The sequence below is a fragment of the Achroia grisella genome, unplaced genomic scaffold (assembly GCF_030625045.1).
Source record: "Achroia grisella isolate CSIRO2021 unplaced genomic scaffold, CSIRO_AGI_Agris_v1 utg540, whole genome shotgun sequence".
NCBI classification, from domain to species: Eukaryota; Metazoa; Arthropoda; class Insecta; order Lepidoptera; family Pyralidae; genus Achroia; species Achroia grisella.
This window is the reverse complement of record NW_026712925.1, coordinates 2965737-2981187: the sequence shown is the minus strand read 5'-3', so window position 1 is coordinate 2981187 and position 15451 is coordinate 2965737. Positions and strand designations below refer to the sequence as shown.

General features: G+C 37.6%; 1 protein-coding gene across 1 annotated transcript in view; it reads right to left on the bottom strand.

Annotated features, from left to right (window-relative positions):
* The window catches only part of LOC131847757 (ubiquitin carboxyl-terminal hydrolase puf), a 40753-nt gene that overhangs the window by 17267 nt on the left and 8035 nt on the right, over positions 1–15451 (bottom strand). Inside the window, exons 11-37 of the mRNA XM_059197406.1 lie at positions 15247–15418; positions 14644–14781; positions 13916–14043; positions 13643–13721; positions 13154–13347; positions 12555–12735; positions 11975–12125; positions 11100–11406; positions 10434–10656; positions 10004–10132; positions 9495–9674; positions 8609–8939; positions 8319–8443; positions 7757–7876; positions 6846–6968; positions 5879–6031; positions 5052–5163; positions 4456–4670; positions 3876–4044; positions 3328–3554; positions 2902–3105; positions 2414–2586; positions 1866–2032; positions 1389–1482; positions 1011–1188; positions 522–659; positions 55–227 (exon numbers count right to left, since the gene is read on the bottom strand). Coding sequence (XP_059053389.1) covers positions 55–227; positions 522–659; positions 1011–1188; positions 1389–1482; positions 1866–2032; positions 2414–2586; positions 2902–3105; positions 3328–3554; positions 3876–4044; positions 4456–4670; positions 5052–5163; positions 5879–6031; positions 6846–6968; positions 7757–7876; positions 8319–8443; positions 8609–8939; positions 9495–9674; positions 10004–10132; positions 10434–10656; positions 11100–11406; positions 11975–12125; positions 12555–12735; positions 13154–13347; positions 13643–13721; positions 13916–14043; positions 14644–14781; positions 15247–15418 — 4584 coding nt within the window. The remainder of the gene's footprint in view (positions 1–54; positions 228–521; positions 660–1010; positions 1189–1388; positions 1483–1865; positions 2033–2413; positions 2587–2901; positions 3106–3327; positions 3555–3875; positions 4045–4455; positions 4671–5051; positions 5164–5878; positions 6032–6845; positions 6969–7756; positions 7877–8318; positions 8444–8608; positions 8940–9494; positions 9675–10003; positions 10133–10433; positions 10657–11099; positions 11407–11974; positions 12126–12554; positions 12736–13153; positions 13348–13642; positions 13722–13915; positions 14044–14643; positions 14782–15246; positions 15419–15451) is intronic.

Genomic DNA, 15451 nt, shown 5'->3' with positions numbered 1-15451 from the left:
AGAGAACGAAATTACGGGCTCAGTTCATAATATACCTTTAGTACTGATACGTACGTGAAGTATGAGTGTTGAAATATGTTTTTATCGTGCAGAAAGTGCATGTTGTCATCCCATATCCACTGCAGAAGGTCATGTGGCAGTTCCACCCCCTCGGCACCTTCACCGCTCTCCGTACCCTCCGACCGACCCTCCCTCGCCATCGAACCGCACTCCTCTGCTGTTGACGACTGCAGACAACATTAAATTTTAGTAAAACCGAGTTTACACTATTTCACATCTAATTTTATTTTGATTTAATTAATTTCATGCCACACAGTCAAATTCATATTTTTATCTCTAAATTTGCGGTTCGAAATGTGCCAAATGTTTGTTTATAAACTTTTTTTGTTACATATCTATAGTGAATTACGATACGGCTTGCTGGGAGGAAAAATGTTAAGTATAGAGCAACTATATTATATATATAGAAAAAATAATAATAGATGCTTCAGATTAGATACATGAACTTATTATGAACGTACCTGTGCCTCCTCCTGTCCGCAATCGGAACCGCGATGACTCCGTGGTGGACTCAATTCATAGAATAACATGTACGCGCTGTTTGTTTTCTCAAATGAAAAGTCCATGAACTTCTCTGTTACTGAATCGTAGGTTTTACTCTAAAACACATATGTAAATCTTTATTAATATTACTCGCTGACCAGATCAGCATTGCTGTAGCTCAGTTATTCTAATATTGAAATAGATAAAAACTAACATAGTGAACCAAATTTTATAAAAACAGGTTAAGTAGTTTCGGAGTGAATCCTGAACAATCTTTTTGCATAAAAATTTAATTACAGTTCATAATATAATTATGTGAACAACGAAGACAACATTTTAGTAACACTATTGTTGATAAACGTAGACGCCTGTTTTTATTGAAATGAATTTTAAGACTACAGTAAATCTAACAAAATTTACAGTATAGTCTATAAATAAAACAAAATAACTACTAGTAGAAGACTCACGGTCATCTCGCCTCCAAAGCATTCAGCTGCAATGTGTGCAGGATCGAAAGGTTTAACCTCAGCATCGTTGAATAAAAGCCACCGGTCCCGGTGGTCGTGCTCACGATCGCGGATAAACGAGTAGTAATGTCCACCGTCCGCTGTGCCCGTATGTACTGTGACTCCGATTAATTCGTATCTAGATGTACAAATGAAGCATTAACAAATGTATACAAAGTATATACTACGCGGTTTTCAGAAAATAGACAAGGAACTTAACATATTATTGCGATATTATTGTAGAATTGCTAATGTATAAAATAAATAATTATTTAAAAGCGACATCAATTAGGGCAAAATAAATCAATACATTTTTATACCGGGACATAAATAACTTACTCATAATGTTCTTCAAATTCCGAGTTATCTTCAGATTCAGTACTCGGACTAGCTTCACCATCTTTCTTCCCTTCACTAGACTTCCTTTTTTCCTCTAAAAAGTCATGTTACGTTAATATAATACTCTTGTTACCTTTAAACATTTTAATTCTGTTTTAAATTTAAGACAAGCTTCTAATATGTATTTCCTCATTTGTGATATAATCGTATTATAGAGCAATTACAAACATAAGTACATCGCAACATATGATTGGGTTATTTTAACATTGTGTTTTTAATAGGAATTTGATTCCGAACACTTTAAAACACGATTTAAAAATGGAATATTTCATTTCTGTAAAATTCATAACAAGTTTACTAAACCTTACGTGTAGAATGATGAAAAACATAAAAGTGAGAGTTTAACAACCCTATTTTGTAACATTTATTATGTAGTTAGTATTATTAGTTATTATGTATGTAAGTTTTTAAATATACCTTGATACTGTGCTGGCATAAGATGTTTCTCGACATATCCGGACATGTCGAGCCGCATTGGAAACGAGAAATGTGTATTTACTTTCTCTTTCAACATGGTGAGCATGTTGAATGTATACCGCATCGTGTTGAAACATAAAATGCGTGGTAGCTTCTTGAAACACGCCCTGCAATATTTTACAATTTGTTAAACTCATATCGAATAATATTTTATACTACTAATTTCATGGCTATGAGGATCCTATGTATTTGAAATATTGAGAGTACCAATAAATATATTTTATTTCAAATGATTGAATTTGATTTAACTTATAAAAGTTGGTACGAAAACTAATCAGGGTATAGATCATAGGCCATAGTAAAATAAATTACACATAAATAAAGCAATTAATATTATTGTATATGAAAGAAGATACTTTACATACGTTTAAGTTTTTGGACTACTAAAAAAACTATAACAAATTGTGCTTGACAAAATATGTAACAAAAACAACTACCTGTTAGTGGGATAAAATAATTCTGTATATGTATTAATTAAATAAATGTACCGTTTCTCTGCGCGCACTTTGGCGGCGCACTGTGAACAGGTATAGCAGTTATCGCCCTCGAGCGTATCCTTAACGGTGACCTCGTCGAGACTCTGGTGGAGATTGCGCATGTCGGCTACCTGGCATCGTACCGTGTAGAACTCTTCCAGCGTGCGGGACACGTGCGGACAGTCCTATTAATAACAACACAATTATTAGGGACAACCTCGGTAGTAAAATGTTTTACATACATAGTTAAAGACTTTACAACTATACAAAGTAACACCCACTCTTAGAACGTTTTCTACATTGTTTAGTCTCGTACATGCTTATGCTTGGTGGTATTATTATGTTGTCCAACCGCAGTGATATTTGACTGTGAGAATATGACGCAACAAAGGCAACTGACAATATTGCCATTTTATAAACAATGAATTACTGCAGTAGTTAAAATATGTTTCTTTTACTGTTATTATTCATAGCGTAAAATACAGTTGTATTAAACATACCAATGAAACTACATTATTACTCAAAACACCGCAAAATAAAGTTTTTACAAGTGTCTTGAGCTCTGGTGTCATCTCTTCAAGTTTTGAAACGAGGTCTATAAAAAACTCCGCCATGTCTTTTTGTTCACCGGTGTTCAGGGGTTGATGATCCATTTGGTATACTTTGCAGAAACTCCGTGGGTTGTAGGCTTTTCTTTCGCTTTCCTGTTACAATAACATTGTTTGAGAACAACATAAAGTTTATATATAATTGTAAAGACTTAGAAGTTGAGGTGTATACGAAAACATGGTGAAGGTTTACAACATTATAATTCTTGATTTAAAAAAACGTAAAAGTGGATTTCCCTATTATAGTCAAATTACTTTGTACTCATTTTTAGTGCGCTATAAACAATCATCATTATTAAGAAGAAAAAGAGATAATACCAAGAGGTAGGCGAACATCCGCTGCATCTCGTGCAGCGTGGGTGCGTGTCGGCTGGCGGCTACGTCCGCTTGAAGTACAGCGGCACGAGCTTGTGGCATCATATACAGATGCTGCATGCACGATGCCATATAGCAGGTCGCGCCCAAGTTAGTCAGCCCCACGTAACCGCACTCTGAGCGAGACTCCTCCGCCGGCCAATAGTCCCACGGGTACACAGATGAGCCGCCTGAACAATAATCCTCATTATTGAATATCGTATATTGATATGGCCTGTAGGATCACAACTATATTACAGCATTCCAAATTGATTTAATGATGTAGTCTTATATTTATGCCAGAAGGTAAGATATCCAATTGAAATCACTGAGTCACTTACCATAACAAGTTATTAAAAGTATCAATAGATGGTGATAAACGAATGAGTACCTCGATACCCATGACGTTACTTTTTTAATAACTTGGTCTGTACTGTATCTTTAATTTAGTAATACTGTTACAATTTTTAAAAAACTGATATTAAATATTACTTTGACCACTACATACTAACCTGGTTTATGGTGTTCCATTAACTTATGGTGCAATATCATATAATTGTCAGGTGCGCCGCGCACCAATTCTACTAGTAAATCATAAGCGGCTGCGCGAGATTTCTGCGATTTGCACTTTGGCAGATTACGTTTCTCTGGATTCGGAACATCGAATAAAAATCCGAATACCTAAAAAAAACAGAATCTCTCATAAGAAAGTAAATAAACGCCATTTAATATGAGACTAAGAATGGATTTTATAGTGTTACAATATATAATTATAAACGTAAAACTCTTAAAAATGTAATTCAAAACAACATTTATTTAAAAGCATGCAAGTTTCTTCTTCATTCTACTAATAAGTCATAAAAAAATATGACTATTGCGAAGTAGTATTAGATTTATTTGAATAAATATAGAAAAATAATAATTTCTTTATTTCACACGATTTATTTAGAACTTCCTGCTTTTCATGGGACGCTAAAAAAATATAGAAAAAGCCTCAACCTTTTTTAGCAGAAATAATAAATTTTACTTACCATCAAAATACTTCTATTATTGATAATCTATAATTTTTAAAATTAACTAAGAAATAATTACCATTTCCAAAGTCCTAGTGCCCTGCTCGGATGTTTTAAACCTAAGTGGGTGTTTGAGCAGGTGAGTTATTAAACTCAACTGTCCATAAAGGCCATCATCCGGAGAGCACGGTTCGGTGCGTCGCTCGATAATTTCCCGTTTTTCTAACGCTGCTCGAATTTGTTCGCACAGTTCATTTAAGTCTGGGGCCCCGCTGTCTTCCGATGTAGCACCTTCTAAAGGCGATAATAAAAGTTTTCTTTTTAAATTCTTATGTTAAATGCTTTCATATTTATAACACGAATTTTATTATTTCATTATTAGTATATTTAATACCATATTAACTATTAGTTGCTATGATTATGAATAAGTAATTAAAATCTTTTTTTGTACCACGAACAGTTTCTGTAAATAGTTTTTATAGCAGTCAAATTAAAATTGTGACTTCAATACTTTTACAATATCCAAGAATACTATTATTAGATTATTTTGCAATTTATTACCTGTTTAAAAGGCAGGTATCATATGCACCATTTTTCTAATATTATCCTTTTTTTGTCAAGTATCAGTGAGAGTCTACAAACAAACATACTAAAAATATATATAAAATATTGTACCTTTAAAAAAATCCTCCGGCAAACCATCTATCAGTCTGCAAACTAGCCAAAAATAATCACGACACGCTGGCCCGTATGGCTCTTTACCCTCTTCTGCATGGTGATGAACCACCTGTTAAATAGTAATGAAACAATAATTAATCTCTCGTTTTTCTTGTCTATTTTTTGTTGTTAAATTAAACTACAGAAGTACGCAAAATGGCAACGCATCATAACGTGTTACTTGAAATATCTTTTTTTTAATGTAATGGAAATGAAAATCACTTTAACGCGCACCTGATCATAAGAGGTAACTCTCGCCCATATGTATATGAACAGCACGATTATTACGTTATCATGTGACAACCGCAATACTATTTATTTTTTGGCATTCAAGAGAACTAATATACCATATCTCTTATCCTGTAATTTCATTCTAATTAGATCTTACAATCGAAACAAGAAGGGTGAAGGGTGTGAGACTGAGTTTGATCTCTTTCTGAGATAAAATGAGCATTATACATACATATCTTGACATAATTATACCCATTAAATCAGTCAGTAATTGTTATATGGGCCTCATCTGGCATCATGGCAGGCATCTTCGCACGCTATAACCTAGCGTGCGAAGGCACCTTGCATCAATCCTCAAATATAACATGCGCGATATTGCTAGGTAGCAGTGTATATATTTATATTTCGTTTATTAACCAATGTAAAATCTTCTTTATATAGCAAGTCATAATATTTAGGGGTAATTGTCTAATCTGAAAAGCTTATTATACATTTTTAGTAGTAATGTAACGTTTAATGAGGGATTGAGACTGAAAGAGAGATGTAGTAAAGACCTCGTGGTGGTGATGGTGGTGGTGCGGTGGGTGCGGGCGCATGTCTGCGGCGCGCGGCAGGTGCTCGAGCAGCAGCTGCAGCAGCGGCGCCAGCACCGCCGCCTCGCCGCCCGCGCACAGCCGGTACAGCGCGCTGCCCGCCTCGCGACGCACCTGCAACCACACCCACAATTATACTTTTACGATTCCGAATCAAAAAGGGACTACTTTTTTTTTACATCCTCAAGACAATTCATACAGTATACATATGTTGTCTCAAGTAAATCTAACTAAAGCTTGTGTTATGGGTACTAGAAAACAGATACAAATATGTACATAGATTTTTTGTTTCATATTATACATACATATGATACATAGAAAACACCCAGACCGATACAAACAATCATACTCACAAATAAAAAATGTTTATAACGTGCGAGGAATCGAACCTGCGACCATTGGAAGTGAGGCGGTGTGCTAAAAAGTGAGACCACCGAGGCAGTCTACTCCGTATGTAGAAACACTTATTAAATGAGAGAATTTAAAAAGCAAAAAAGGGCATGACCTTAAATTTATGGAAAATAAGGGCGTAACTTCAACATCATTACACAGTATAAAATAAAGTCAGTCCCTATGTATACTTAAATCTTTAAAACTACGCAACGGATTTTGACGCGATTTTTTTAATGATAAAGTGATTCAAGAGGAAGGTTTATATGTATAATATATCGCACACCCGTGCGAAGTCGGGGCGAATAGGTAGTAAATAAATAAAAGAAAATTTGACCGAGGGGACAACGTTCATTGTGTACATCAGCCCCATACGAAAAAATCATTAAAATAGATTAAATGAGTATGTAATAAGGTTGCGTTGTTACATTACACAGTTTTTATAGCCATTTCGAATTTCCATCAGCAATCTACGTAATATCACAATGATATTGTTTTATTATTGAACTAGCTGCCGTCCCCGGTACCGGTCACATACCGCGGGGTCGGCGTCGTCGAGCAGCAGGCGCGGCGCGGCGCGGCGCAGCGACCACGAGAGCGCGACAGCGTCGCCGCCGCCGCGCGCCCACCACACGCACAGCCGCATCGCGTGCTGCACCACCTGACACCACACGCACTACAATGCTAACGTTCTCTACACATTTAAAACTATTGCATTTTAACATCCACTATTACAAAATAATTGGAAATGAAATCAATGTCCAGTAACAATCCGGTATCCGGCCTTATTTTCACTATTCGATAACATTAAAATAAAATAGATGTGTGGAACTCTTTGCGTATGCTGACGTCTTTGCGTCATTGATGCTGCCAATTAGGAAGGTGAATGTTAGTTTTTATGATGTATGCCGCGGTATGTAGGTATTAGTAATGGAATAAACAAGCAAATTGAGGAATAAACAAGCAAATTGAGAAACAAACACAAATTGACACGCACTATAACACCCGAACGCGCCCGAATATTTACGATTTCTTTCACCGCGCCTATGATAGCATCGTGTAACGATAAAGGACTGAATATCCGGTAACCGGATATCCGGCCTCTTACGTTGTCGAAAATCTGGTATCCGGCCAAAGCCTTATCCATTTCTTTTCTAGTAATAATAATTATTATAATACAGTTCTTTATATATATAGAAAAGTACAATGATTTATGAAATCCCTACTTGTTTATAATTATGTAATAATTTAATTAGAAATAAAATACATTTTTAACAGGAAACATATACAAACGATGGGACATATTAAGGATAAACCGAAGAAAATGTGAGAGACTTTTAGAAATGTAATACAAAGTAGTCAACAACAAAATGCTGCGGAAAACATTAATACACACATTGTTCAAATTAGAAAAATGTCTTACTCTTTATTTATAATACAAAATGTTACCTGTGCACGGCCCCAAAATCCAGTTTTATAGGTAGTGGGCTCCTTGAGTGCAGCCGCTTCACAGAGTATCGATATTAACCGCTCTGTCGTCTCTTCCACGCTCATTAGAGATAATAATGCCTATGAAACAAACACAGTATGTATATTTATCAGAATAATAATGATTACAAAATATATATATGTATATATATTCTTAAACAGGTGAGACAAAAAAAATGAAATTTGCATACTAATAGTGGATTTAACATGGCAAAGTATATGATGATAAAAGTATATGCTTATATTTAGCAATATACAAATTTCAAGCTCCAAATTTATTGGATACTTGGGCTTCGTATAATAAAATAAGGGTCTATAATGATTAGACTGTCGGACCTGGTATTGCAAAATAATCACCCATAGTCAGCCGCTTTGTGCAAAATTACGGTAAGTAAATATTAAGACACCATAGGAGTCAATCTGGTCTTTACTTCTATTTAGCTCTGTACAATTTCATTATACGTTTATGAAGCTAATACTCTTACTTAAATATAAATCATTTTGAGTAATCAGTTTAACATACCGGATGCAGTTTGGGCGTTTGTGCAGGATCCAACGACGGCAGAGTGCCGATACGACAAAGCAACTGCAGCAGTAGTGCGAGGCAGTCCTGCCTCCACTCGCTATCATCGCTCCTTTGTAAAACACCTACAAATAACATATATTGTAAGCAATGAATAAGGTAATATTTACTAATCATACTGATAAAGGCGAGAATATAATGCTTTGTTAGAAGTATTCATTCTATGACTATCATTCATTATGAATATATATTTTCTATATATGATATATAGAAAATTATTTTGTGCTCACCAGACATCATTATGTCGTACAGCAACCTCAACCCGCCCTTTTTTATAAACAATTCATTCCAATTTTCCACCGCCAGTTTGTCGTCCTCATTCTTCTCGATACTGTTTGACGGTTCTTTGACATTTGAACTATTATTAATTGAACTCAATTTGTCAATGATGTGTAAGGAATACATAAGTTTTTGCGGACTGGTCGGATCGAGCAGTTCTGGTAATTGGCTTTCTGTTGGGTTCTGAAAAGCTTCTAAAAGTGCAGGATTTAGTGGTACCGCTTGAAGGATATCCCACACTCGCCGTGATAGAAGTTGAGCTTTGGTATGTGCTACAGGTTCCTGCAAACGGATACAATATTTTTTTTAAATATTAGCTCTTCAGTTAGTTATTAATGCCATTATAAATAGCAGTATAAGAATAAAAGTAATTACAATTCCTTTACTATAACTAGACCGTTTTTTAGCTCAGATACAAATTTCACATAACCTATGTTGTCAGCTTTTCGCGATTCTTAAATAGCACAATCGGAAATAAATATTAAATAACTATTTATACAGATAAGACTTAAATAACATATCGATGTGCAATAAACACACATTTCTTGATAAAAAAAAATAGGGTAGTATTAAAATAGATTTGATTTACTGACACATTATTGTATCTATCTAAAACAAAGACTACCTTTTTTTATAAAATAATTGACATTCGTATTGTGTATGGTTTCATAACCGTTTTTCATTGACAAAAAAATAGTTATTCATCTTAATACCGTAAACCACTTATACGTACGTATACCACGTACGGAAACTACTTTTTTATGAAATTAAATTAAATTAAAGGTTGTTTATGGAACCATAGCGTTAGTGACAGATTATGATAAAGGAGCATGTTACCCCGTTGGCGCCGGGCTCCTTCATGCGTCCTAGCGCCTGCATGAGCGTGAAGAGGTGGTGGAAGTAGGTGGGGTCGAGCAGCAGCAGCGTGGGCAGCCGAGCGCGCGCCGGCGCCGGCTGCGCGGACGGCCACTCCGCCCACGCGCCGCGCCCGCCCACGCCCACCGACACGAACACCAGCTGCAAGTAATACGCCTCTTTAAAATCAACCCTATGCCCGTTGAAATAAGTACAGATATTAGACCCTCTGTCCGCCCTTTATTTCGCAGTATTCACATATTTAAAAACCGGGTTGCACCGGGCATGGATTGGTAAAGATCATATATACATATTTGATCTTTCAAGACTGAATAGCTAGGTCCAGTGCGTTTTAATTGCGTCTTCATGTTCAATTTGCAGTTCCACTTTCGTTTGTTCACGTGACAAACGACGTGCCATAAAACACATGCAGATTACACCTCGGTTTACATAATTTAATTTACTTTAGTAAAAACAAAACATATATTTACCTGATTGTCTTTAAACCCCATGTCATATAGGGTCCGTTCATCGTAGTCAATTGTAAGTTCTTGACCTTGCGTTATCATACGAAGAGGACCGTCTGTTGACAAAGCCGTAACACCATCTTCGCCTTGTATCTATTGAACATAATTTATTGCATTACATGCTAAGACCACACAAAATAATTTTTTCATGTGTACATTCATTTCGATAATTTTAATTATTATTGTTTGTGGGCGGCATAGTTGAAATCAGTGATGTTTTGCACTATCTTTGTAATTATATACATATACTAGTAGTGCCCGCGGCTTCGTACGCGTATATACTTGTAGATCGCTATTACATGGCCTTCATCGATATCTATCTATCTAGCGCACGCAAATGCGCCACCAGGTCGGCGTGGTGGTATACGGATGCAGAGTACTCGAGCGGCGTTACCTGCTTCTCCCACCAGACGTGCACGTGCGCGCGCAGGTGCGCCACGAGGTCGGCGTGGTGCAGCGTGAGCGTGGCGCGCGGGCCGGCGCCGGCCGGCTGCAGCGTGAGCCGCACCGCGCCCGCGCCGCCCGCGCCGCCCGCGCCGCCCGCGCCGCCCGCCGCCGCCGCGCCCTCCCACGCGCCCGACTCCGCCAGCGCCCACCGCCGCAGGTGGTACGCGTACCTGCACAGTCCGCCACACCGCAGTTTATACTTGCCATATTTTGCAAGGAATCTTGGCATGACGTCGTATCGGAATTATTCATTTTAAAAAAGATGAACATGTGATATAGTAGTAAAATAATGGCATGTGCCAGTGTACGTTAGATAACTTTCTGTCGTCACGTAATTCACGTAGCGTTGAGTATATATAGCCATATGACTAGTATAAGTTAGAGTAACAGCATGTAAAAATCGACATACACGAGTTCCAACCCAAAATACGAAGTGTGATTCTTCACTCTCAACACCAAACCTGTCCTAACAACCGAAAACAATAACATACAATGCCGTCGTGAATGCTGAATTCATTGATTATATATTAGTACTACATGTACATGAAGAATTAATTCAGTACGCAGACAAGATGAGATGAAATCAAGTACATAAAAATAAATTTAAACTTACCTTCTTTTAAATGTATCTAAGTGTGTTTTCAGCAATAGAAGTGCTCTCTGTATACACTGTAAAGCTGCCTCCTCAGTCATATGCTCATAAATATTCTGTTTATCTGAGGTCTTTTCTGTATCTTTCGGCTCATCTTCATTATTTTTGTCTGGAGCTATAGAACCATCCTCATCCTGCTCTTTCGTTATGAGTCTCTCGGCAGCGGAAGACAGATGGAACATACACTTAGAAACGAAATCATCTTCTTGTTGCAGCTGCTGTCCCATATAATAACTATTCAGGTACTGGATTGCGCCCATCGAAACATCTAGAAATACAAAATTATCGTTACAGGAATTGCAGATTTTTCCACAAGCGCCCCATAAGATCCGTAGTGCTTGGGAAAAACTGTCTGTTTGTGTATTGTTACATAGTATAAAATAAAGTCGCTGTCGCTGTTTGTCCCTATGTATGTTAATCTTTAAGACGGATACGCAACGGATTTTGTTTTTTAATAGATAGAGTGATTCTAGAGGAACGTTAATATTTATAATACATGTACACACGGGCGAAGCTAGTAGCTAATAATGAATATGTTCAATGAGGATCAATAAGTATTATAGGGTAAAGAAAGCGTGTAAAAGAACACCCCAAAATATTTTTATTTATAAATTCATTTTGGGAACATTTTTGATACACGTTCTACTACATATTTGAATAATTGAGTTATGAATAAAATATATTTGTTGTTAATAAAAAGTACTTTGTTAGCTGGTAATTTATAAATATACACGCGAACAAATCGCGGACACTACTGGTACGATCATGTTACGTCTTTAAAAGACTATTATATATATTACGTCGCGGAATGCAAATAAAGTTGTAACTCGAGTTACCAGTGCTGTTAGCCCTGAGTGCGATCTTCCACAGGTGGTCCATAGCAAGCGCGTGCGGATGCGGCGAATCACGAACATCGCCCGCGCCCAGCGCCATGCGCGCCAGGTTACACAGTTGCTGGTACAGGCTTAGCCCCATTATGCTTATCGTCTGCAACAAAATTAAATGTTAAGTCAAATTTTGTTAATTCTATTATTGCATAGCATAGCATGCACACGAGTAAGAATTTAAGCAGTGTCTGGAGCAGATTCGTTTGGATAGACTACCATTGTCATTTACATTTGTCTTTACACAATGATCCAAATATCAAAACACTGCTCTTTTTGCACTTTGTTTATTACAGATGTTATATTATATAAAGTAGGTACAAGGTTAAATTATATGTTCGAGTATAAAACAAAGTCTATAAGAAAATAAAATTGGGACCTATTTTTACTGTCATGTGAATCTGATCACCGGCCGCCAGACGGTTCATCCATTTCTAGTTATGTATTTAATATGAACACTCACTTAATAGTTTAAAAACGTAATAACTAAACACGAAATACCTACACGACAAAAGTTTAGACTATTACTTACCTCAGGGTCTAAAGTAGGCATTTTCTCAACGTATAAGAACCGTAATGCATCCAGTCCAAGTGCGTGCTGTTCGGGTGATTTCGTGTGCGAAAGTAACCATGAGTAGAGGCAGTCCGCACACTCGCCACTGCCGCGTACCACCAGACACTGCCATAACTCCTCCACTTGATCCACTGTTAGCCTGCAAAACACAATAAACGTAAAAGGAAAAGAAATTTCCAGCTGAACACTAGTTTATACCTGAAGGTTTAGACAAAAAGAATAATGTAAAAAATTATTTAACAGCGTATATATTGAATAACGGACTTATTTATAGTAAATTGAAGTAAATTCTAAAAAGAATTATCGCTTTTCCAGTTACATTTACTTGGAATTTTTTAAATATATCAAACCTAACCTGCAGCCAATGCCACAGTTATGGTATTTAATATAAGCATATACAAAAACTTAAAATTACACTTTACACACAAATTACACACATAAATTGCTCAATAACAATCGTACACGACAAAGCGTCTAATACGCAAGCCTATTTTCCATCTGTTTATCACATACTATATAAAATCTACTGAACGTTTTGGGTCTCCCGGGTAACGTACCTGAAGTGCTGCGGCGAGCCGACGGGCGAGAAGATGGCGGTGAGGAAGTGTAAGCGTACGGTGAGCTCGGTGATGTGCGCGTAGTGCGCGTGCTCGCTGCGCGTGCCCGCGGCCGCCGCCTGCACCGAGTAGTGGCGCAGGTCCTCCAGGAACAGCCGCATCATGCCACGCTCGCGCTCCGCCCACATCACCACCTGCACACCGCGATCGCTCATTATTCGATCCCACACTCGTTTGATCAACATTCAGAGTGATGAAATGTAAGCAGAGGTTTACAACAAATTATTGCGACACATCTAACAGTTTCTATGGTGTAGCGATTTAGCAGACCGCTTTACTTCCGATGGTCGCGGGTTCGATTCCTCTTGTTTGTATCTCATCATATCATATGTACAAAATCGATTACTATTCTTCTATAATTTAGATAAACTGCAAATATTACAACACTTCGTAAAAAAATCGTTAACAAAAGTAGCTAAACTAACATACCTGATGCATGTCCATGCCACGAAGTTGTTGAAAAGATGAAAATAGCTTCGGCAGCAGTCGAAGCGACACTGCCACAGATCTAAAAACGTCACACAAATACATTATATCATTATTCGAAACCGAAGCGATATGACTTACTTTTCTACTGCTCACTATTAGAAACATAAGTATTATGTAGCATGGACTATGATACCTAGAGTCAGTAGTCGTAAATAAAAAAAATATTGGAATAAAGTTATTATTTGCATGTAATGTTAATAATACAATAGTTACCTGTGATTAGCGAGATTATCGAGACAGCCTTCAATGAATTTTATACGTATAAATTTGTCAGTACTGAAGCACAGTAAGGCGCACAGTGCTTTCTCCGCCTCTAGCGCTAAACCTTCTCCTAATTGTTCCTGCAAAATTAAATTAACTAATTAATCGTATTAAATTCGTCATTCATTCATCATTAAATTACGTCAGTTTTAGATAAGATCTACACTACATTAAAAAAATGTTTTGGAATTGAAAACATCCTTTCTTTCAGAAGTTGGTTTAACACAAATACGGATACGATTGCCACATCTGTAAGGCTAAGTCGTGGGAAGGGGATTATTAGTAATGTGATTCTTAACCCCATAGCTAGTCACCTACCATACCACGTCATGGTAACTCCACTCGGTCACCATGGAAACCATGATGATATATTCCTCGTGAATTTGTTAAGATCAAACTGACCTGACCTCATGTACATTTTATCGTCTTCCACCTGTGCTCCGCCAGCGTGTACCGTTAAAGCAAGCGGGTGAACCATTCTATTATGATCCATTAAATTCACTAATGTATTCTATTCTCCTCTACCCAAAGGTCGTCTGAAAGAGATCGCATAAGCGATAAGACCGCCTTTTGTACCCATATTCTAAATATTGTTTTCTTCTGTATATATATATATATATATGAATTTTTGTTATTGTGGTGCAATAAAGATAATAAATATATAGTGGCAGGTGACTCACGATGGCGCCGTCCTGCAGCAGGTCCCAGAGCAGCGTGTGTCCGGGGCGGCACACGTCGCCCGCGAAGCACGGCGCCGGCGCGGCGGGCGACGGCGGCCGCCCCGCCGCCAGCGACGGGTACTCCGACAGGCACTGCGCCTGCCGACCACACCATACATACCCGCCTTTACACGTACGCTCTGACACGCGCGGATAGGATATCACGCGGGAAATGGTGTGCAGGTAAATCACTAACTATTTTAATCGTGCGTGCTTTTGCGCTCTATTTAATACCTAATTATCATTGCAAAATGAAGGACATAAACTGACTACGGAGAAAAAACAAAATTGTAGATAATTTATATATCTTAAATGTGTGAAAAAAATGTTAAATGCAATACCACAATCATCAGTGAGCGCGCCGGCTTTCCAGCGCATAATAGCGCATGCTTCTGATCGGTCGTGAAAGTATCTGCCATGTAAAGGCAGCTAAGCTAATATTGATGAATCACTACAATTAATTATAATACACAAATTACATAATACAGAATAACAGTTATTTAATAAAAGCATAAAATCACTGTATCACAACAACTGTTTGGATAACATGAAAGTGTTAATGACCTGTGCTGCCAATCTTGCTAGTTCCTCCTCGCAAGCGGAATCGTCTTCATCGAGATCTCCGAGGTGCGGGTGCGAGTGAGGGGAGATAGCGGAGGACGCACTGCCTTCCTCCTCTTCGCCGTCGCCGCTCCGCCTCTTGTAACTCTCGAGCAGTCGCAACTCCATTAACCTTCTAAATTGCAATAAACAATTATTTGTTTTTTTT